This window comes from Erithacus rubecula (genome assembly GCF_903797595.1).
Source record: "Erithacus rubecula genome assembly, chromosome: 2".
NCBI lineage: Eukaryota > Metazoa > Chordata > Aves > Passeriformes > Muscicapidae > Erithacus > Erithacus rubecula.
The window spans coordinates 100,923,127-100,947,380 of NC_136685.1; the positions used below are offsets into that span (position 1 = coordinate 100,923,127).

General features: G+C 50.0%; 1 protein-coding gene across 8 annotated transcripts in view; it reads left to right on the plus strand.

Annotated features, from left to right (window-relative positions):
- Positions 1-24,254, plus strand: part of SLC8A1 (solute carrier family 8 member A1) — a 117,189-nt gene that overhangs the window by 13,076 nt on the left and 79,859 nt on the right. For 5 of the 8 annotated variants that reach the window (XM_079324170.1, XM_079324175.1, XM_079324174.1 and 2 more), the window contains exons 2-3: positions 1,031-1,146; positions 12,976-14,811. In XM_079324170.1, coding sequence (XP_079180296.1) covers positions 12,983-14,811 — 1,829 coding nt within the window. In that variant the 5' untranslated portion in view covers positions 1,031-1,146; positions 12,976-12,982. Of the gene's footprint in view, positions 1-1,030; positions 1,147-3,202; positions 3,438-11,784; positions 11,846-12,975; positions 14,812-24,254 lie in introns of those variants that run through there. The other 3 variants (XM_079324172.1, XM_079324173.1, XM_079324177.1) reach the window with 3 other exon arrangements.

The window sequence follows — 24,254 nt, forward strand, 5'->3', positions numbered from 1 at the left end:
ATATAAGACAGAAATTTTCCAGGCAAAAAAAATGCCTGAGGCTTTGTGTCCCCCTCCTCTAAACTGTGCAGCAGGTCAGATGTCTTTTTCCACAAGGCACCATGCAGAGAATTGGCCTGCACTATTCTGTCCCGTGCTCACGGTTCCACAGCCCACTAACCCCAACCTTTGCAGGAATTGCTTTTGTGCTGTGCACATGCAGACAATTCCCAGAAACCTCCTCCAGTAACTGCAGAGAGATGCAGGCTGCTGTGGGAGAGAGCTGTGAGTGGGCATGAATGAATGAGGGAATGAATGAGCCATTCGCTACTATTGCCATGAGAATCTCCATGATTTTGAGAGGAGTGATTAGTGGTTGTAAGCATGGCTGCAGTGGTGGGTGCATGGCTGCAAAGAGTGGCAGGTAGGTGGAGGTGGCTGGAGCAAACTGCTGCCTGTCTCAGCACAGTCCAGGAATGCTGAAGCATGGATGTGTCCACCCCGTGGCAAAACTTGCTGTGTCAGGACACGAGCAGTCTTGTTGTGTTTTTGACTAGAGCATCAGGCAGAGCGCAGGAGTGTCTGCTCAGCTCACCCAGCAGATTTCACAGCCCATGCAGTGCTCCATTCTGCCACAGCCACCACTTCAGCACTGTGGAAACCATGGCTACTGCAGTGGGAAGCAGTCCTGGAGCACAGCATCTCCTCTCAGCAGCTGGACTCGCTGTCTCTCCCAATCCAGCTTCCACCCTTTCCTTCAGAGCCAGCTCCACCTTTCTCTTGGAGACTGTAAGAAATGAAGGTCTAAATATGCCTGGAAAGGGGTGTGTGAGGGACTGGAGAGTGGGGCACATCTTCTCCAAGCCTTCCAGCCTCATATTCCTCCTAAGCAGTCTCTTTTGAAGCAGACAGATGAAAGCTGCTCATGTTTAGATGGGATAGTGCTGCTTCACCTTTTCTGTCCCAGTGCCATTAGGGCTGGGTGGAAACAGAGGGTTCATGAACTAATGAGCATCAACACAAACACTGACAAACTCTTTGTTTTCTTCAGCTCCCCTGGAATGTCACAAAAATCCCGCAGCTGAAGCAGCCCTTCTGAGGAGGAGCCTTTCTGAGCAGGAGGCAGGACTGGGAGAAAGGAGCACACACTGCAAACTGCGGAGAGAGGTGAGTCCGGAGGAGCCGTGGGCGTGCCTGGCTCTTCAGGGGGCAGCTCACCAGTGGATACCCGTTAGCACAGTCTTGGGGATCCAGAGGAGTTGGGCACTGTATTCACTGAAAGAGCTGGGAAGTAGGTCAGCAACATTACTGAGGGAATTAGGGAGTTTTAGGGAGAACTCCATGACTAAAATTTGAGTTCCACTGCTTAGTGGCGCAGTGATTGGATTTCAGTGTGCAGGATGAAAAGCACCAGCAGGGATTGTGTTTGCTGCAACCATGACAAAATTTCCTGCTCACACTATCCTTTTGCCATGCCAGCTTGTGCAGTGCCTTGCATCCTGCAGCCCCTGCCAAACCAAATGGCACTGATACACATACACTGCTCTGCTCAGCTCCTGAGCCCAGCACAGCACTGTGCATGCTGCACACATTTAGCTGTGCTCATTTTATATCAATGGTCCTGCTGGGAGAACTGAGTACCATTAAAGTACCACACATGGCCAGATGCAAACTTATTCCTCCTCTAAAGAGTTTTAAATCAAAAGAGGTGAGGCAGAAAATCGGAGTTAGCTGTTGGACACAAAGTCATGTTTCTTTCTAAACCAAATTCTTATATGGAAATGCCTTTCATTCCATATGTAGGCAATAAACTAAATGAAATAACTAAATAATATCCATAACTGCTGCAACACTAATTACAAATAGCTGGTTTGTTGGTTGGTCATCTCATCACAAAGTGCTTTACGAAGGAGTTTTGTGACATTATCCGTATCTTACCCCTCATGTTGAACAGAGAAATTTAGTTTTCCATCTCTGCTGAAGAACATGGTGGGGCAAAAATCTTAAAAAATAATTTTTTTGAAAGCTAGTAAGAAAAGAATAAATGAAATTCAAAGGTGAAAAGGTAAAATTCTGGATTGCTCTCTTGCCAGTGGTGACCAAAATTACAGGCAGAGCTGACAAGATAAGAGGAAGAAGGTGTAAGAGGGTGCAGGAGCTAAAACAATGTCTCTGCTTCCCCACAGTTCTTGTTGCACCTGAGGACCTGAGCATAGAGGGTTCATCAAGGTCACTGGGTACTTGCACACCAGTGTGTGAGTTATTAGCTCTGGTCCTATTTTAAGTTCCTAAAGTCATAGAGTTTTGCCTGGAGGGTGGGACAATGGGTTCATCTGCTCCTTGCTGGAGCCAGCGAAGGGTGGAGGAGTCATTCAGGCATGGTGAAAGGGGAATTGCCCACAGGAAGGACACTTTGGTCAGCCTGAGGTGCAGCAAGTCCTTCTGTGCCAGGCTGCTGCCTTCCTGCAGGACTCTCCTGTGGGGACAGGAGGCTCTGTGGGTTCAGGGGCTGACCCAGCTGCCAGATGTGAGTCCAGCTCCCAGGAGGGTCCTAGCTGACCCACAGGCTCCTTGCCTGTCACCCCAAATCCCCTGCTGAGCCCTGCCACAAATCTGAGGATGTGAAGGAGGGGGGTGAACGCCAACCCAGGTCCCCTTGAGATGCTCCTGACTTCCTTCCTCCCCACAGCTCCTCACTGTGGGACACGGGGACATTCACAGCAAGGCACTCCTTGTACACAGACACAGAGACAGACACACAGACACAGACACACAGACGCTTCCCTTCTGTCCATCTTTCCCAGGGCTCTCTCCCTCCCGAAGGGTGCAAATGGGTTCAGGATGGCCCTGGCAGGTTGCAGGTCGGCCGGGGGGATGTGGGCAGGAACTGACCAGCCCGGGTGGGGTGGGCTGGGATGGAGGATGGGGACCGTCCCGGGCAGCGCTAGGGGCAGGCAGGGCAGGGCTGGGGACTGGCCCAAGCAGGGAGGGGAGGGCTGCTGGGGGTGGGTCCGCAACCAGCCCTGCCTTTCAAAGTCCCTCGATCCGAGGAGGAATTCGGGAAATATTTCCAGCAGCGGGAGGACGAGGAGGAGGAGGGCCGGCGGGTCTCTGGCTGCCCGCGCATCGCGGCGGAGGGATGCGGAGGGAGGGGAGGCTGCCTGCGGGGCGGGCCGGCTGAGCGCATCCCCGGGGCGCGCCTGTGTCTGTGTGTCTGTGTCTGTGTGTCTGTCTCTGTCTCTGTGTGCGTGTGTGGTGTGTGTGTGCGCGCTCCCTCCATCCATCCCTCCATCCCTCCCTTCCTCCCTCCCTCCCTTCTCCCTCCCTCCCTCCCTCCCTCCCGCCCGCCCGCCGCAGCCGCGCACCGGGGCTCCGCCGCCCGCCCCGCCGCGATGCCCCGCTGCTGCCGCCGCCGCCGCTGAGCCTCCCCGGCGCCGCCCGCTCCCGCTCCCCGCCAGGTAGGACCGCGACCGTCCGGCCCCCGCCCCGGCCCGGCCCCGGGCTGCTCCCTCAGCGCTCCGAGCGCCGGGGAGGCTGCGGGAGGCGGCGCGGGGACCCGGGGCCGTGCGGGAGCCGGTGGGCAGGCGGGGGCAGGATGCTCGCACTCGCTGCACACACCCGGCGATGCTCCCTACAGCCCAGCCGCGGCACCTCTGGGCAGGCGAAAGGGGCTCGCCGCCCTCCCCCGGCGGCCAATCGCGACATGTCGCGACGGGAGGCGCGGCTGCGGCAGGGGTCGCTTCCTCCCCCCCAGCCCGAGAGCCGGGCATTGCCGGGCAGGTGGGGTCGGGCAGGGGGCTGGGGCAAATCTCCCTCCCCGGGGGGTTTGGGGCACAGCATTCCCCCGAGCGCGGCGGGGTGCGGTGCCTCCGCCTGGCGGGGCTGCTTTTCCTGCCTGGAAACGCTTCCCGAGGTGAGTGCTCGCAGGCACCTGCAGCCACGCCGAAATTCCCATTTTCGTCTCTTGCAGCGCGCGTTATTAAGGGCTGGCATTAAGCAACGCTCATCACGTAGGCTTTGTCTAGGTGGAAGCATGGCTGGGGCTCTTCCGTCATCTTGAGTTTAATTCTTTATTCACAGCCTTGTTGCTTCCCTCCCCGCCGAGCCATACAAAACAACTCCACACTCCGCTCTGTCTCCAAGGCGAGAGCAAACTGCCAAAATGTTGCAGAAATGCAGCAAGCACTGGGGAGGACTGGAGTCTGAAAATGAAAGCTGTAGTAAAATCACAAGGTCACGGGCGTGTGGTTTAGAGCGTGTGCTCTCAGGGCTCCTTCTCGCTTGCGCTTTGCAGGAACCTGTTCATTCCTCCGGTCTCAGATGTTGGAGATTCGCAAGTCAGGCAATGGAAATGAAGGCTGGGAGAGGCTGGGGTTCTCTGTGTGGTCCCCTGGCACCCACCTAGGAATTCACGTGCTTTTTGTCACTATCGCAGAGAAAAGGGGTGCGCTTTTGTTTAGAAAAGGGAAGGTGAGAATAACATATTGATGTGATGGTGGCATCCAGCAAAGAGCTGTGCTGTGTGGCTTTGGCTCGGACGTGGCTATCATCAAAGAAAAGCATTTGCGATCCTTTGAGAGCGTCCATTAGCTGTTCCTTTTCCCCTTGTCCTCCTGATTGGTTCTTCAATTGCAGCCTTGCCCCTTGTCCAGCACCGACATTTAGGCCAAATAGGGAAATAATGTAACATTCGTAGGGCCATCACCTGCCAGTCAAGCCGTGAACCCCCACCTCCAGCTCCCAGGAAAGCTGTCGGATTCCTCTTACACCCCGACCAGCTCTGTTGACACGAACAATTCCTAAGTCAATGCTGAGGAGCCGCATTGGTCAAAGCTGCCTCTCTGCCATTCGGGATACCTAAGGAGGTTGGACATACTCTCTGTGTCCAGCATCCCTGAGTGCCAGCACAGAGTAGCACAGTTCTAACCTGATGAAGCTTCACTTGTTTTTCCTCCCCTAACTTTCACTACGGTTTTTGTAATTTATAGGCTGTGAATGGCTCCTGAAACTTGAATATTCACTGTCCTGTATCTGCCCAGGCTGCACCTCATCTCTCCTGGCACTGCTGCACATGACATGGCACAAACTTTGGTTTATGCTCTTTCTTTTGAGAGTCTCTGCAGCACCTTAAATGATGCTGTATAGGCACAGCCACTTCTCTGCCTTTTGTAGTGTCCTCATGCACTCTGAATACTCAGGGATTTTCTGGTGTTGCATCAGGGACAGAATTGGGATTTCTGCTGTGGCTTTGAGGGGATACAGTCCTGATTGCTCACTGGGCAAAAAGCCCCTGTTCTCCAGCATCCTAATGAAAGTTAGATCCTGTAATAAAGCCCAGTGCTCCACAAGATCCAAGCATCAGTGGACGACCAACCAACAGGTTGGTCATAGACAACACAAGTGACAGTGGCTCTCCTTGGGACTGGCACAGGGAACAGCCTGGAGCTCTGTCCAAGCTCAGAGTGCTGGGATCTGCACGTGCTCCCAGCTCTTGGACATGGGTGCACACAGCTGTGAAAATCCTGCCTGCACCTGGGGCTGCTGCAGGCTGCTGTGCTCTTGATATTCTGGTATCCACTGTGGGCTGAGCTCCCTGACCGGGCTGTCCCTTGCCAAGGGTGGGAGTGGTATCTCTCCAGCTGTTTCCAGGAACCTTGGAGGAACTTGGCTTTTGCTGTTATCTCTATCCCTGTGGTGACTTCAGCTGAAATTGGAAAGAGGGGGGAGCGATGTGAACAGACAGACAGACATGGAAACTGTGATTTCATGTGCCTGGCTTCCTGAGGAAACCTGGCTACAAATAGCAGTGAGATCTGGTGCTGCAAAGAGCTCCTGAGGAGACAGAGAAGGAGGGGGAATCTGAGGAGAAGGAAGGGGTGGCTAATCTTGCGTTTGAGATGGGTAAAGAAGGCCTGGCACACACCTGGGCTTAGAATCCCTTGCCTGAGGTCTGGGGGTCTAAAAACTGGCCATCTGCTCAGCACTAGCATCCAGCTCCCTCTAGAGTCAGCCGTGCCAGAGCTGTGCCTCTGGACGTGGCTCTGCTGGGAGGTGCTACACCCCTCCCCAGCCAGGAGCAGATGGATGGAGGATGCCAGGGTGAGCCCCCAGCCCAGCCCAACCTGCCCAGCTCCTGTCTAGTACCATGCCTGAATTGCTCAGCTCAACAACCTGCATTTGCATCAGTCTTTCCCCACACCCATCCCCATGGACATCTCCACTTCTTCATCCCTGGATGGCTGCAGGGAGCTCAGGATGGGGATTTATCTCCTCGCCCTTGAAGCTTTCTGTTCCTGCAGGGCCCAGGGGAGCATCCTGCTGCACAAAAGACCCACACACAGCTGCAAACCCAGTGAAAAATAGTCCCAGAGGGAAGAGCGGACGCAGGCATAGGGGAAATCAATAGGCCTGTTAATTTCTCCCTTCTGGCCTTTTTGGGGCACCTCTGGGCAGCTACTTCCTCCCCAGGCTGCTCAAGAGCCTCAGGCTTATTAGCAGTGTTTTATTCTCCCAGCACTCAGAGGAGATGCTCTTTCCATTTTCCACCGAGCTCTGGAGTACAGGGAGATGCAGGGCTGCCCTGGGATGGCACAGGGACCCTGCCAGCCAGGCAGCCTCAGGCCAGCCAGGAGAACAGGCAGACTGGGCTGAAATCAGCAGGGGAGGTGCCCAGGCAGAGAGGAAGGCATCAGCAACCCAAGGGGAATGACAGGGAAGAGCCTGATGCTGCTTGATAAAGAAGAGACCAAAGGCAGGTGGTAAGGATAAAGAAATGGTCCGAAGACAGCAGCAAGTAGGAAGACAGTTGTTTAAAAAGCAGACAAACAAAGAAACAAACAATCTCAGAGAAATGTAGCATCTTTCCCTTGCTTCTTATTTCCTGGCATATTCCTTGCTGAGATCTTGAGCCGTGGGAGAAAGGGACAACTTGACACTTGGTCTCCATGTGCGAAAAGTAGGACTGTAATCTCACTGACTAACAGTTCTGCAAGCTGCCCCCAAATTCCTGCAATGTGGTTGAAATTTTATATCAGGGATGTTTTATTTTCTCTATTTGTCTGTTTATTTTGGAAAGTTACTGGGGAAATTGTGGGAGGAGATTGGATGTTTCATTGAAGAGATAGGATACTTGGAAAAATCAGTTGCAGACGGATAATAATTCTTACTTTTAAATGTCCTTTACAGAAACCAGGGTAGCCTGATGTGTGTTTCACTTGATCAGCTTCATGGAGGGCTTTGTGCCTCTGACTATATTTGGAAAGGTTTTGATGTTTTTTTTGTACTGATGCAATCAGAATGCTGATGGCCTGGAAATCATTTTCCTGATGTGGAGATCTACAGGGTCATGGGTGGGGGGTGCCAACAGGCTGTGCCTGTTTTGGAGTGGCAGAGCTGGGTGAAAGGGAGCAGGAGCCAGGCAGAGCCGAGTAGGGAAGCGAGCCAAGGGTTTTCCAAGCAGCGTTGAAAGTGCCGTCACGCTATGCAGCCCTGAGTGGCAACACAGGCTTTGGACTTAGCAGCTTTCCTCCACGGTTTGGATGCACAGCCAGTGTGGCAGAAGGCTCCTTTTCCTGCTCTGGTAGGTAAATCTCACAGATGTCAGGAGCTCAGTTTCACCAAAGCTGCTTCACGGGATCACCGAGATCAGAAGAGAACCCAGCAGAGCCTGTGGCTGCCCAGACAGATCTCCAAGCACCCTGCACCTCCTCACAGGGCTGTTGGCATCCTTTTTGTGTCCCTTGGCTGCCAGAAGCTGTGATGGGCAGAGACCAGATGGTTTGTTTGGGTTTTTTCTTCTTACAGCCATATCTTTTCCCAGTACAGGCTTTGCCCAAGCTGTCTGCTGTAGAGCAGGCTGCTGAATTCAGTGAGGCCCAGGTGTACAGGCTTGAGCACAGCCAGGCAGGGTCAGCAGCAGGGGAGAAGTTTAGTATTCCTCCAGAGGTGGGGCAGTGGCTGCAAGTCCCATGCATGAAGGCAAGGTATGCAGTGCTTCTTCCCAGGAAGATTGCAGTAGATTCTTCTTCTCCTGCACGAGAAACTGGGGACTGCTGTAATTTGGGGACTTCAGGTTTGACTGTGGGGTAGGAGAGAGTCTGCCTTTTTGGGGCTTGCTGTCTTTTCCCCAGGGACAAGGTGAGGAGCAGCTGAGTTGCTTTGAGCCTCTGTTTCTCTGTCATGCAGGCTGGCTATTTTTGCAGTGACCACTGGCTGCTTCTTCATCTTTTTTTGGCCCCTCTGGCTGAAGGGAGACTTTCTCCAGCCTGTGACACCAGAAAAGGGAGATTTGAGCTGCCTTCCCTAGTGCACCCTCGCTAGGAAAAGGCCCTCTCTTGTCTAGCTCTGACTGTAGGATGGGAAAAGACTCTGGGAATCCCCGTGGTGTTGCGACATGCTCCTGGTTGTGTTCCCATATGGAGTCGAAAAGCCACTCTGGCGTGAAGAGCAAACTTTCTACTGCTCCCCAGCAGGCCACCAGGCACCCTGTGGGGAGAGGGTGCTGCTCCAGCCTCCTGCACGGCGGTGACAGCTGTGGGGACACCTTCTCCCATCCAAGCTGGCAGTGAATTGGCAGTGGTGATGCTGATGAAGGGGCTGGTGTCACAGCGGGGTGGGCACCGTGGGGTAGCACCGGCGGTGGCTGTAGTGGTGTGAACACTGCTGTGTGACAGCTGCTCTGCACAGCTTTTCTGTGGGATGCTGGGGAAGAATTTCCACGTGGAAAGCCTCTCAGTCTTCCTTTGTGTGGCCACTCATTCCTCCTGAGCCAGGCTGTTTCCCTCTTTGTCTGGTCCTTCTGTAATCAAAGTGTCTGGACCAGCAGTGGTTTTTTCAGTGCTCTTAAAAATAATGGTGCTTCTAGTGTGTTGCAAATGGTCACAGACCTGTGTGTGATACAAAGGGGAGGGTCTTACAGTGGATATTTCATAGCTGAAGTGCCCTGATGGACATGGGACTTTCGGGAGGCTGCAGCAGAGAAAAAGCTGTGCTTTGTTTAAATGCACAGCAGCTTTCAGGCTCTCTTTGCATGCAGCAGCCAGTCTGAAGGATCGATGCTGCCAGGGAAAGATCAGAGCAGAGTCTAAAAGGCTGTTTCCTCCCCATCTGGCAGCTCCTCAGCTGGGGGGCGGGAGCGGGAGCTGGCAGCAGGAGCTCTCTCCCACCAATTTGTAAAACCTACAGCTCCCATGTCCAGAAGGGAGGAAAATATCTCTGCAACCCTCCCAGCCCTGCTGTGAGCAACAACTGCTCTCCTGGTGTCTCACAGCACCAAGGGGTGAAAGAAAGGCTGGGCTGACAGCCCTCAACCAGGAGCTCCATCTAAACTGAGCTTGTTATGGAGCCTCTCACAGGCTCTTCTCCCTGACAGTGCCAGAACACCTGCTGGCACCCCTGTGGAGCTCCTCTGGAAAGGGAAAGGGGCTCAGTGCCACTTCAGGAGAACCCAGGCTGGGCTCTGTCTCTCCTGGCTAGTTTTAGCTCTCCCTGAGAGCTCCCCAACAGCACCAGGACAGTTCCTCTCCTGCAGGGATAAAAAGGGCACTGAGTGCTGTTCCTGGGCATCAGGTGTTGCTTATGGGCCAGGACAGCATTTTGGGACCTTTCACCACACATGTACAGCCAGCACCAAGCCTGAGAGCAGCCTGTGTCCCTGCCCTGTGCTGCCCTGATCCCTCTGACCCCAGAGGCATCAGGGCAGTGCCACCAAGGCCACCAGCACCGTGGCAGGCAGGGTTTGCCAGGGCTGCCAGCCTGGCACTGGGCATCAGCTGCTGCACACGCTTTTATTGCTGATGACCAGGATGGGAAATACAATTGAGACACCTTAATGAAAAGCTAACAAAGCTCGGTTTGGAGGGAGGGCTGCTCTTCAGGTAGCCTTGCTTCTCCTTACAGTATGTTGGAAATTATTTTTCTGGATGTATTCCTACACTATGCCACAGTGTGCTGACCATGAGCTGAGACTGTAGGCAAATGCAGAGCGAGAGGGTCTCTGGGGACCAGGCTGTTTATCTTGGATTGTACAAGTAAAGAAATGCTCATGATTTAATAGCAGGGGCTTCTCAGAGATATTCTGAGTGTCAGGCTCTGACTGCATGTGTGTAATTAGCATGTTGTGACCAAGCATTTTCTAGTCCTTCATAATTCCTGAGGCTCACTGTGGATTGGTTTAAGAAGGAAGGCTGGCCATGGTGTGTGAACCCTACTTGATGACTACACCACAAAATGCTGGAGGAAGTACAGCAGAGCTGGGGGATGCTGCTGCTGCTCAGAGGAGGCGCACTGGCATGGGTGCTGCGTGTCTCTTCCAAAGCTCCAGCCATTTCTTATCCCTCTCCAGAAAAGCCCCTGACATCTGAGGGAAAAATATTGCTTGTACATGGAGTGCTGGTTGGGAATGCCAGAAATAAGGATTGCTCAGATGCAAGCCTCTAGGCCTTTTTTCTTCCTGTTCAACATAGTATGGGACTTGATTTCAAGCAGACAAACAACCAACTAAACAAACCAAACCAAAACAAGACTTACATTAGAACATTTGAAAGGGTAAACACATGGTAAATAAAGTTCAAATTACTTATTAATTTGATTTAGTGGGTGTCTTTTTTCTGAGTGAGACTTCTAGTACCCAAATACTTTTAAGGCTGGAGAGTTGGTCCAAAGTGTGATGGGGCTCTCCTATTCTTCATGACCTAAATCAGTGACCCAAAGCATAATATTTTTTCTAGAACCATCTGTTTTCTCTTCTTGCCAAGGGGATTTCACAATGCCTGATTGCTCTGAATAATTGTACATGTGCAGGGATATGACTTGCCACAGGGAGAAAAATTAACTCAACAAGGACAGGTGGATGTTCTTGAGTTTTCTGAAGAAACTACTACCCTTTCAAAGGAGATGGTGAAGAACCATGCAGCTGAGTAATATCTTATGCCCATAATGAAAATTTTTAAGCCTACATATTTTAAAAGGAAACAAAACTACACTTAAGAGCTATCTGGGATAAACAGAGGGGGTACCAAGCCTGCCTGTGTTTTGGCAGCCCCTTTATCAAATGTGTCCATGACTTGGTTTGGAGCAGTGTGAAACACAGGAGTACAGATGTTAGGTGGCTAATTCATGCTTCAGCTAATTTCAATGACCGTGAATGCACATCTGTTTCAGCTCAGCAATCCACTGAAGAGCCTGCCACAAGGTGCTCCTCTTCACAATCATCATGCTTGCATCTTTTTCACTTTGGGCTTGTAAGCAGTGGCTAGAACTCACATTTGGGGAAGCAGAAGGTACCTAGGCACTATGATCAGGGGTGCAGTGAGTCTGGTAGTAAGAGCTTTTTTGCAGCATTAGCAAGATTCCACATGCAAACTTTATTTTAAATCTGTCTTCCTACAAGAGACTTGCTTTTTCTTGTTCAATTTATCTGTTCTTATCACCCAGCTCTCTGATTTGCTCACTTCCTCCACTATGTATCTTTTTCTTTTCTTAATTACAATACCAGGGAGAGGGGAGTTGGAGGCAGACCAACAGTTTCTGGTAAGAAATGCCATTTATATGAAACCATCTTGATAAATTCTCAGTATTACTCTTCCAGACCAATAACCCTACTGCATCATCCATAAATGAAAGCAAACGGAGGAGAGAGATGTCTCTTTGTGGAGCAGATCCCATGTACTGGGTGTGGGATTGTTCCCATTGCTCCCTCCAGCCAACTGTTCCCTTGCACAGCCCTGTCCCTGCATGATCTGTCTCTGCCCTAACGAGAAGTTAAATCCTTCCATGGCTGAGCTTTTCTCGCTTTTTTTCTTTCAGGTGTGTGGGGTTTTTGTGAGGAAAATCAGCTCAGCTTTTTGTATTTCCCAGTGAAGTCAAGGTATTGACGTGCTCCTTTTCCTCTCTTCATAGAAACATTTTTAAGTGCCACCTGATTAAATTAACTTGGATTGGAGAAGCGTGGTATAGCAAAGGCTCTCCTTGAGGAGAAAATGCAGCTTTAATAACTAGGGATCTGGCTTTTATTGGCTAGTAAATTTGAGAATGCAACACTGAGCATGATCAGATTTGTTTTTCACTAAGCATCTTAAAGGCATCTGTTCTGTCGGTTTATGCACTGTTAACTAACTACAAACCTCTTTAACAGCTCCTCTACATTGCTGGAAAATCCTGAGGCAGGACAAGGGCAAGTACAGCTGTCATGCCTGATGACTGATGCTGTAAATGGAGTGAGAACGGCCCTTGAAGGGGAAGCCATCAAACTGACCTAGTGGGAAGAGAGCGCAGGCACACTTTCCTCTAGAAGCATGCCAAGAGAGCCAGGCTTCCATGCATATGGGGCTCTTTCCTGTTTTGGGAAGGTGCAAAGTGATGCACTGTGGAAAGAATGGCTCCAAAATCATTAATTACAGGCTGCCCTTCTGGTGCATCTTATGACCAAGTTACTGTTAAGAGTAAGATTTTGCCAGGGCTCAAGCTCACTTTGTGTAGATTTCTGATGTGGAGTGGATGTTTGGGAGGACTGTGAGCAAGAAGAGACTGTGAAATACATAGTTTACAGTGATTTTAAAAGTATAAAAATATTTTTTAAACATGATGAGGGGATAGTGGATTTCCCTGTCCTCTGCTGCTCTTACCCTGAATTCCAGTGAGTGCACTGTGATTTTGAAATGGGAAACACTTCTGCCAGCTGTGAAGCAGAATGATGGGCTTTAATCAGATTAGAGGAACAAGAAAATGCAATTGAACAAATAGGTTTTCAACAAAGAGAAAGAAACATCATGGTACCTAAGGGGGTAGGTGCTAACTCACTGGTGCCATCTGAATCCATCCTGGTTCAGATGACTGAACTAGAGACTTCTACATGGAAGACATCACTGATCCTAACAAAATGGACTCACCAGCTGCGTCTTCTTGAGTAACAGCATAATTCGATCATATCTTTGGAGAGGGAAACCTGTAATGTCTGGTTGGCCTCACTTAATGCATCTTTCCCTTTTGCCTCCTCAGGTTGAGGATGTTTGGGAGCTGTTTGGTGGAAGCAGCCATGTCTCAAGCAGCTCACACGCTCCCCTCCCCAGTGAGCCTCCCTCTCCTGAGCCTTGTCCTGGTGCTACTGTGCCATGCAGGGGACACGCGTGCGGAGAGCCCCAGCGAGCTGCCCGCCAACGACACCGAGGAGTGCGCTGGCTCCTACATCTGCAAAAAGGGCGTGATTTTACCCATATGGGAGCCCCAGGACCCCTCATTCGGGGACAAAATCGCTCGGGCCACGGTGTATTTTGTAGCAATGGTGTACATGTTCCTGGGAGTGTCCATCATAGCTGACCGCTTCATGTCCTCCATCGAAGTCATTACATCCCAAGAGCGGGAAATAACCATCAAGAAGCCCAATGGCGAGACCAGCAAAACCACGGTGAGGATCTGGAACGAGACTGTTTCCAACCTCACACTGATGGCCTTGGGCTCGTCCGCCCCAGAGATCCTCCTCTCTGTTATCGAGGTGTGCGGGCACGGCTTCACAGCGGGGGACCTGGGGCCCAGCACCATCGTGGGCAGCGCTGCCTTCAACATGTTCGTCATCATCGCCATCTGCGTGTATGTGGTGCCCGACGGAGAAATAAGGAAGATCAAGCACTTGCGAGTGTTTTTTGTTACGGCGGCGTGGAGCATCTTTGCCTACACTTGGCTTTACATTATTTTGTCTGTGTCTTCTCCTGGGATTGTGGAGGTTTGGGAAGGCTTGCTCACCTTCTTCTTCTTCCCCATCTGTGTGGTGTTTGCCTGGATAGCTGACAGGAGGCTTTTATTTTATAAGTACGTCTACAAGAAATACCGAGCTGGCAAGCAGAGAGGGATGATCATCGAGCATGAGGGTGACCGACCCTCCTCCAAGGCTGACATCGAGATGGATGGAAAGGTTGCTAATTCTCACGTGGAGAACTTTTTGGATGGGACATTGGTGTTGGAGGTTGATGAGAAAGACCAGGATGACGAGGAAGCCAGGAGAGAGATGGCTCGGATCCTGAAGGAGCTGAAACAAAAGCACCCAGACAAGGAAATCGAGCAGCTCATAGAGTTGGCCAACTACCAGGTGCTGAGCCAGCAGCAGAAGAGCAGAGCTTTCTACCGCATCCAGGCCACTCGGCTCATGACCGGTGCTGGCAACATCCTCAAGCGGCACGCCGCAGACCAGGCGCGCAAGGCTGTCAGCATGCACGAGGTGAACAGCGAGGTGACCGAGAGCGACCCCGTCAGCAAGCTCTACTTCGAGCAGGGCACCTACCAGTGCCTGGAGAACTGCGGCACCGTGGCCCTGACCATCGTCCGCCGTGGGGGAGACCTCACCAATACGGTGTACGTCGACTTCCGCACGGAGGATGGGACGGCCAACGCCGGCTCTGACTATGAGTTCACCGAGGGCACCGTGGTTTTCAAGCCCGGGGAGACCCAGAAGGAAATCCGTGTGGGCATAATCGACGACGACATCTTCGAGGAGGATGAGAACTTCCTGGTCCATCTCAGCAACGTCCGCGTGAGCAGCGAGGCCTCAGACGAGGGCGTTCTTGAGGCCAGCCGAGTCTCAGCGCTGGCCTGCCTGGGGTCGCCGTCCACGGCCACCGTCACCATTTTTGATGACGACCATGCCGGCATCTTTACCTTCGAGGAGCCGGTGATGCATATCAGCGAAAGCGTAGGAACCATGGAAGTGAAAGTGCTGAGAACCTCTGGAGCACGAGGAAATGTTATTGTGCCCTACAAAACCATTGAAGGCACAGCCAAAGGTGGAGGAGAGGACTTTGAAGACACCTGTGGGGAGCTGGAGTTCCAGAATGATGAGATTGTGTAAGTCAAGGTTTTGTTTGTTCCTTGCAGTCTTTGTTTCTCCTGAAATGAAATGCACTTAGCCCCAGCCTGTTCTAAAGGGTGCAGGTCTGGGTCACTGTCCAGTTGAAAAAGTGTTGTCATGCAGGGAAGCCTCATAGTTAGGATGGAACTGCAGCCACATTCAGCTGCTTGCAGGTAAAAAAAAGGAGGCTGAAAGCTGTTGGAGATTATTCCTGAGTGTTGCTATTTGGATGGTGGGGAAATTATTAGTGCTGTAGCCTTATTACATTACGTGGAGAACATAATAATAATTTGTTCAGTAAATCTTGGTAGAAAACATCTATCCTTGGGTATGTCCCGAAGACATTTCCTTGCCCAGCTGGTGCTCTGGGAGGAGTAAGGACTGGGAGATGTGTTATTCCAGCCTGAGGCTCTTCCTGCATGAATTCTGTGTTTGCAGCCAGCAGGGACTAAGTTCTGCAGCGCAAAAACACTGCACAGAACTGAAAGAAGTAAATGATAAAGGGCACTCTATGTCAAGGGAGAGCTAAATTTTGGCTTGGGTGTTATTTATTGTGCTACTGGTCTCCTGGGAGCTGCAACAAACTATGGCAAGTGCCCAGAGTGGTCCTTGTGTTCTGTCACCTGAATCTGCTGCATCTGCACAGGGAAAATGAAATTTCTTCCTAAAACTTCTTGAAGTAGATGAGTGGGGGGAAAAAAAAGGTGATTTGTAGTTCTCAGGTAGGATTTATACCAGTTGGGATTTTGACTTCCAGGAAAAACTGAGCAAAAACTTCACAGCTCTACAATCTGGAGGCCACAATAGGCATGTTCCTCACACAAGGGTCAAGAGCTCATGGCTCCTGACTCCTGAATTATAAATATAGTAGAGAGGAATGCAGAGGAATATTATTTGAATATTTTATCATTTTGGGAGAAGTTGTCTGCAGAGATGCAATGAACTAGGCTATAAGGATATCTCCCAAAGGCTCTTTGCTTTTTATCCAGGTCACTCAGCACTAGCAAAACTGGGCTAGTGGCAGCTAGATTTGACGTTTGTTCCCAGCTCCCATGGGATGTGACAAGTTTACATGGCAGGCCAAAAACACAGCCACAGGGTCTGCAGTGGAGCTCAGAGGAGCTTGGACTAAGCTTTGCCTTGGATCCATCACTGGGGCCAGGATCTCTGTGCTGTCCTTCATGCAGACCTGTGCCTGTGCTGCCTCTTGGTGCTCCAGGATGAGGCAAGGTTCTTCCTGGCACTGCTTGCCTCTGGGGGTGGCCTGAGCTGTTCACTGCTGACTTTTGCCAACAGCCCAGTGACCAAGGGGTGTGCTGGAAGGGAGCTGACCACATTCTGTGGGATCTGTGCTGGTGTGCCCTCTCCAGGGCTGCAAGCCTCCTCCTTCCTCTTCTTACAGGCTACCAGAATGTGCACAGCAAGCAAGAAACAGGGAAAGCAGCTTTCTTAGAAACCTGAGAGCACTTTTTCTGTGCAGATGCCCTTGTATCTCTCTTGGCTTTGAACTATCACTGCAGGATCACAGGGAGTGGTACCTCAGAAGTGCCCACAGCCTGGGGCCTGGGGTGTAAGGAGGGGACTGCAGGGACAGATTTTGGCCAAGGGGTTTTCTCCATTCAGGTGGGAGAGGACAATGACATAACAAAACCAGTGGTACATATTCCAATCTATCCCTGTGCCTGAAAGACAGCAGGTGTTAATTTAAAACTTAGCTAGCTGCTACAGTCCATGTTCGGGTGCTGGGTGGTACAATCTGACTGGCAGATTTCCTGCAGGTCCATGTTTTGCCTGGACACAAGTTTAGGACAGCCATGCAGCACAGAGACAGAGTGTTCCTGATGCTGAGCTGCTGCTTACAGGCATCCTCCCTTGGAAGAATTTGCTCCAATAAAGAAGATATACTAGCACAATATGTGGATTATGGAGCTAAAGACTTTTTGCTCTGTCATTGTTTGATAGTGAAGCCATGGTACTGTAGAATGGTGCAATGCTGTAGCACACTGGATTCAATAAAGTTCAAAAATTCCAGGTTTTCCCATGCCCTGATGGCCAAGAAATGTCTTTGCTGCCCTTTCTAAAGGCCTTTAGTGCCTCTTCAGTTCTGCCATTCAAGTCTGAATGAATCAGCTTGATAAAAGTGAGTAAGATGTGTTTTTCTGGGGCAGTAATAACAAAGGTAGGGCAGTACAGGGAGACATGAAGATGAAAGAAAAGCATGCACAAGCCTCTATTATTAGAGGGCTGGCTTGCTGGTAAGTCCCAGTAAAATTAGAAAGCGCTGGGAGGGCCCTGATCTTCTGGAGACCTTCCTCTGGTTCCCAAAAGGCCTAATTATGTAACATGTTGTTTGTTTGTCCAGAGAGACTTTTCCATTTTGCAATCTGTTGATGTCCCCCCTTCCCAGAGCACACAAAATAGCAGTTTAACTGCTGAAGCCATGCTGCTCTTGCACATTTAAACATCTCATTCTGGTTCTGCCAAGAAGAGATGTGTAGTGGAGAAGATGTTGGTCCTTCTGTGGAATGTTTAACCCAGCCCTGCTGGTACCTGGGGCTCTGAGACATTGGTGTAGGTGCTGTGATTTAAGGTGTAAGAGAGCCTTCCCTCTGGGTCCAGCCTCAACAAGGTGGCTCCAGCCTTGTATTGCGTCTCTATTAATGATTTCTCCATTTTCTCACATTGAAGATGTGCAGTTGTAGGCTCTTCCTGCCTCCCCCCTCTACTACAGCTATTGTGACCATAGAAGGGGTCACTGGTTCATCCAGTCAGTGTATTTTTATCTCCTGACTGAATGCTAAATAATTCAAAAGAAGTCCAGCTTCCCATGTTAGAGGGGGAAGCAGTCATTCCTCAGCTGATATCCCATCAGCTCTTCTCCTTTCTGTCTCGAAGCATCAGCAGGAGCACCTCTTCCAGATGTGATTGCAAAACTCTTTGAAAACAGTGTTCTCTTTCATGTTCAAAACCCAAAGTTTTTCAAGGGATAACATTGCAGCTGGAGAGCTGTTACAATCTGTGCTCCAGATGTCTGCACACACACCCCAAAATAAAAGATTTTACTGCATTCATGGCAGTGGGGAAGATGGTACATATGGACAATCAATTAAACTCACATTTCACCTATGCAGTCACACCTGGAAATGCTTGGAAAATCTTATGTCAAATGATCTTGCTGTTCATAATATACAGTTTAGTTGGGTTTTTTTAATGTCTGCTGCAGATTTAGGAAATTACACTCTTTGCCCACTGAATTTGACTTGTCCAAGTCATTTTTGGCGTTTCTCTGGAAGAATAAATTTAGGAGCTGAATACTAACAGACACACAAACATCAGCTACATCCCATGATTTTTTTTAGGAAAGTGTCCCCAGAAACCAAATAGGCTCCCTCCCAAGAGCCCTTTAAAAATGTCAATGTCAATAAATACAGATTGGTGGCAGGAGGGGAACCAAGTGGTATGGCTTTTTTAAGTGCTTCTTTTCTTTTCCAAAAAAAAGTTAGGTCAGGTATTTCTAAAGAAACGGCAAAAATAATATCCTGACTCAGCCCTAGAACCCATCTGTATCAGTTTTTCATCTGTGGCCTGCAGAGGAAAAAAGCAAAGCCTCCAGCAGCCTTGCAGTAGGATGCAGCTGAAGAGCAGGATGCCTTCTGATGTGGCAGAGAGAATTCTGTAAACCAGGCTGGAAGGGAAGCAAAAAACCATTCCCTTTTTCAGGTTTCACTATTGAGTACATTCTCTTCCTCTTTGTGATCCCACTTTGTTTCTGGACCAATGTGCATCCCCTGACTCAACAGCCCCAGCTTGCACAGGGTTAATGTCTGGCAGCACAGTGTGAGATATCAAAGGAGACCAAACAAAGATAAAACTCTTGTTGGGCCTGCTTCCAAAGCCCAGCATGGGGTTTGCTGAGTATTCTCCCCTCTTCACTGGAAGTCTTGCCTGGCCCAGTGGGATTTGCAGGCAGTACAAATGGATCTAGGGCTTGGATCCTTGGCAGAAGCACCCAGTGTTCCTGGTCCATCCAGTACAGATCCCTCTTATGGGAGGTGGCCCTGGCAGATGGATGGTGCCCATTTCCCTCTTGAGAATGAGAAATTCTCTGGACCTGAAATGTATAATTTCTTTGGTTCCTGAAGGCCAAAAGCTGGTTGTCACCTCTTCAGAGGGGAAGATACATCTCTAACAGGGTCATCTGTCTTTTTCTCCTCTTCATTCAAGCCATGTTTAGTCTTTCCTGAATGCTCTTAAAATATTGGCCTCAGTATCTCCAAGGTATGGGCATGTCTCTTAAACTGCTGTACTCTTGCCTCACTGCATGGTCAGCCACATCTGTTAGGAGACAGCAAGGGAATAAAACCACATAATGTCCACAAACCCTCCCCTCTGTGCTGTGCCCAGGACATGGCAGGTACTGGAAAAGTCATTCCCAAGTGCCACAGGTCTCCATCCCCTGAAGGCAAACGCATATCTGTGTGTCGCATGGCTTCATCTGCTCCCCTGGGTGAAGCCACTGAGGGTGCTCCTGTGGCACATGGATTATCCTGGTGCTGTGGGACCAGTCCTACCAGTGCCTCCCTCAGGGAGGGTGAGCATGGGATGCAGACTGTGCTGTTTGCCCAAATAAGTCAGGAAATCCAGGAACTTGATTGCATGATGTCCCCTGTGGAGGGGATTAGGCAGTTATTGGACAAAGCAAGTTGTGCCAGAACATCACTGGGGGTGAGTGGCGGGGGGAGAAGGGCCAGGACAAGAGTTAGCTGAAGAACTGACACAGTTTTTGTCCTTGAAAAACCAATGTTTCCTTATTTGTAATGAACTGTTGTTGGCAATTTACTGCTGCCAGCTGCATCTCTGTGGTTGATTAAGGGAGCTTGGATCTTAAATATGTAATAACTCCCTGAAAGCCATTGAGAGGTAGTTATTAGCTTCATCAGGGCCTGTGTACACATCCGCTGTGCTCCTTTATGAAAAGGCTACCTATTAAATGCATTGTAGTGATTCACAAAATGCAGGATCTAGGCTTGTTTTAAGAAATTAAAACAACAGCCCTAGCAAAGCTTGTTGGCACAGGAAATTTATCTCAGAATGAGGCACTGCTCCACAGCTCTCTGATGGGGAGGCAAGAATAGTGGGTAGGAGAAGTCCTGTTCCTTTTTGCAGACTCTTCTTTCCCTGGCATGTGCTGCTCACTGGCACCAGCAGGTTTTTACAACAGAACAGGCAGCTGTCCCTCTCCCAGCTGTGTACATGGGATCCATGACTGGCAAATCCTTGAGCAGGGAGAGGCAATTCATTCATACACAGGATGCTGGTGCAATTGGAGTTCAAGCTGGGCATCTGCCTTGAGAGTAGATTTCTTTCCTCTGACACTTTGCCCTTGGGTTTGAAGTTTGATGATGGCACTCAGTATTCCAGCAGCAGGGCTGGATCCATGGGCTCAAAATGAGAGTGACAGAACAAAAAGCAGACAGCTGACCACAACCAGCATCCAAGCATCTGTACAGATGGGCAGAGGAACATCTGCTGCCATCCAAAGCTGGACCTGGCAGACTGAGTCAGAAGCAGCCCCTCCTCAGAAGGAGAAGCTGAGCCTGGAGGCATCACCCCACATGCTGCAGGCAAATGAGTGTGGTCAGCCAGCTCTGTGCTCACAGGGGCATGGGAAGTTGCCCTGCCCTTGCCAGATGCACAGTCTTCCATGACTGAATCAGGCTTCTGTGTGTCTCCACTGGCTCTGCTCACACCAGGAAAATCATGTGTCCACTAGCAAGGACATGCACATCACTGCCATGCAAGGGGAAAGTCACTTATCCTGTCCCTTGTCTCTGCTCCTTCCCCTGTTCTCCAGCAACACAGGGAAACTGCTTTAGCTTAACCTTCACAGTCTGGTCTTGCTGAACCAGCTGTGTTTTCCCAGTACTCTCAGATGAGGAGCTTTGGTTAACAAACTCTCACAGCCACAGTTTGCCATGGTGTGTGCATGGCCTTGCTGCACTGGTACTGTGGGGTATGTACCCTTTGTAGCCATGAACATGGTTGGAGTGATGGTCAGTCCTCTCCAAGCCATAAATGACAGTTAGTCTAAGGATATCTTGGGAGATATCAAAAACTCTACTAGTAAAGTTTCTGACAATGACATTAGAGGCACTGTGCTGTTTTCCAAGAATGGCAATGCTGGATCCTGGGTGACAACAAACAGTAACAGCATTCTCTGTTTTAAAAATATCTTAGTGTAAGAGAGAAAATATTCCCACTGCTGTGTAAGAGGGTGACCAGCATGAGCCTGCTCTGTCCAGTCCCTATATGGCTCCATTTCCATAATGTCTGGATTGCTTCCTACACAATCAAAGTAGCAATCAGATGTGTCTGGCAGTGAGAAGCAAAGCAATAGCAAAGAATGGGGGGCATGGCTGGATCCCTGTGAACTGGGTGCTGGAAGGACAGAGACAGAATTGATGGCATATGCCTGCCCCCTCAGAGCAAGGTCCTTTCCTGGGAAAGGTCCCCTGAGTGCAGATGGCTGGGAGCAGGGATAGAGCCCAGCTGATTGGAGTCCAGTGCAGAGATACCAGATTTGGAGCTTTTCAAGGGATGGTTTAAATTTTATGGCATTGTTATCAGGAAGCTTCTTTGGAGAGCTTGATCGATTCCTCTTGTTATTTGCTCCCATTAAAAGGCTGATGTGTGGTTTTCACACACTGTGTTATTTTGGGGTTGTACAATATGGCTCTAACTCAACCACAAGCCCAGCACACCCCGCAGGAGACCCTTTTCCCAAGGGCCAGATGCACTGTCACCAGGTGGCAAAGCTGTTGTCTCGTTGGCTGGGACATAAGAAGGACATGAAGACAGAAGAGGATTGATTTGCTCAGAGTTCTTTTCCAAACTTGGTTTCTTGCTTTGTAGCAAGAAACTCATTTTGAGACGTGCTTGCATGCTCCTGGTTTAATTTATCAGCACGCGTGATCCTAAAGAACAAAATAGTTAAACGTGCATTTTGCAAACAATCTGGAGTAGAAATCTAGGATCCATGAGCACTCAGCAGCCCCCAAATCTGCCAGGCAGGCTCTCAGCATTCCCCCTGCTCTCCCATCTCTGCAATGCTCATGTGGCCGTGGCTCTGCCATCGTCTGCCCCAAAACCTCCCCCGTGTCTCCTGAGCAGCAGGGCTGTGACAGATGACTTATTCTGGCGTGCCTTTGGATAAGGGCAGGTAGCACTCCTGTCTGGAGGCTGTGGACACTGTGCTCTGTGCAGCCCAGGCTGTGCTGTCCTCACGCTGCACAGCTCTCCCAGCAATTCACAGCCCTGTCACAGCATGTAAGGCAGAAAAAAAAGTCAGTTCTGCAGGGAGTCTGGAATGAATCGAGCTGCAGTGAGCAGGGGAGAGATGCCCTGGTTTCATTGAGGAGGCTTGATCTGAAACAAAACCTGTTCCTTTGGCTCAGGCAAGGTAGGAAGCAGGTTTTACCTGGCACTTGAGTCTGCACAAGAGCCAACTGTTTGCTTGGTTCAGTAGATTTCCATTCACACTTTAGGTTTGGTCATTGAAATTTATCTCCCTCCTCAGTGACTGAGTATGTGACAGGACCTAGGGGAGTAAGATATTACCCCTACACAGGGCAAAAATAATGTAAACATAGTCAATATCAATGCCCCAGGCACATATCATCCTGGGAGTAAGGAGGGAAGTGTAGCAGGAGATTTACTTGACTCATGAGCTCTCTGGTGACCTGGAACACAGAAAGACTCATACAAAAATCTGAAAATGGGTCAGTTTAGTAGGGAGGATTGTAACAGAGAAGTGTGGGAGGGTTGGGTCAGAGTCAGGCTGAGCATGAACCAGACAAGAATTAGATGGGAAGGAGATACTCGGGACATTCATGCCTTAGCAATGCAGAGAAAGAAAGGGAAGGGAGCTGAACAACAGATTCTGCCAAGATGCAGGTCCCTCTGTGATGTCTGTGGTCATGAAACCTGCAGGTGAAGGACAGAGATGACTCAGTGTGCCTGTCCTCAGAACAGAAGGCACATGGAAATCTAGCCTTGTCCTGTAAGGGGAGTGCGTGGGGGGCTTTTAGCAGTCCCTCTGGAAGCTTTCCTGGGCAATGGGTGGTATGTGCAGGCAAGCTCAGAAGCTGCCTTCAAAAGCATCTCACCCAGATTAGGCCTGCTTTTGTACCTAAAAGAGCCTAGAATAAATCAACACGTTATTTGTAAGTACCTCAAAGATAACAAGGAGATGAATAACAGCCAGCATATATTTGTCAAGAACAAATCTTATCAAGCCAACCTAATTTCCTTTTATGCCAGCCTTTTGGGTAAGGGAGAAGCAGTGTTGTCATATCACTGAGCTTCAGAAGGGCTTTTAATGGTGTCTTGTCATAAGCAAGCCCTGGCTAAATGGGCCACTGGGGTGATGGGGTTTAATCTGTCTGGAAAGAGAAATGTGTCACTGGATGGGGGTGAAAAGGTGTTCAGTAGGTGCTTGTCCTGAAATGGAGCTTGTTGGGCATGGGAAAGAGAAAATTGGTGTTTTAGCTTGCAGATAGAAAGAGAATAGAGTCTGAAAGAATTATCAGAGGTAGGATGGGCATTGACAGAGATGTGATTTAGCCTGAACAGAAGAAAGACACTGTAAAGTGCTTGTGTAAGAATAGTCATAAACAAAAACTCAAGTGGGAGGGGAGCAAACGAGTCACGGTATGCCAGTATCAGCCAAATCTGAGCTCACAACACTCTGCTCTTGCAATGAATGAGACAGATGCCATCCTGAAGATATTCAAGAGGAGGGTTTCCATCCTCATGCTCTCTCTTGGGGCAGTGGGTGGCCTCTGTCAACAGCAGAAGACAGCTCATAAGGCACTGCCCAAAAACTTGCTGAAGGTATCAGGTGTATTGTCTCTTTTAATACACACTGGGTCAGATGAGGCCTTGGGAATTCTTTCTCTCCTCTTACTGTGTGCTAGCCAGGCAAAAGTGTTCATCCTGTGAGTTGCACTTCAGCCAGGTGGCTCCTTGTCCTGCAGGATCCTCTGCCCCAAACCTGTGATGGGATAACATGCAAAGCAACCTACAGATGGAGCAGGAAGACCAAATGCACACATGGAACCTGTACAGCTTCCCTGTGGCCACCCACTCTGGGCTTCTTGCTCTCAAGGGATATCTGGGGCAGGGACAGTGCTGCCGTCTGTCTCCTCTGCTAATAATTAGATGCAATCCAAACTTCCCTGCAGGAGAGCCCTGTCCCTTTGGGGGAAGAAGCAAGGCTGCACAGATTAAGGAAGCTAATTAGAGGGGAAGAGAGCATTGGTACTGAAGCCCCAACAGTAAACTTTGAAATCTAGATAAGGGAGCAGTATTTAATTATATACAATTAAAACACTGTGTCTCAGCCCCCTGAGAACTGGCAGTCCTGGAAAGCCCTCACAAA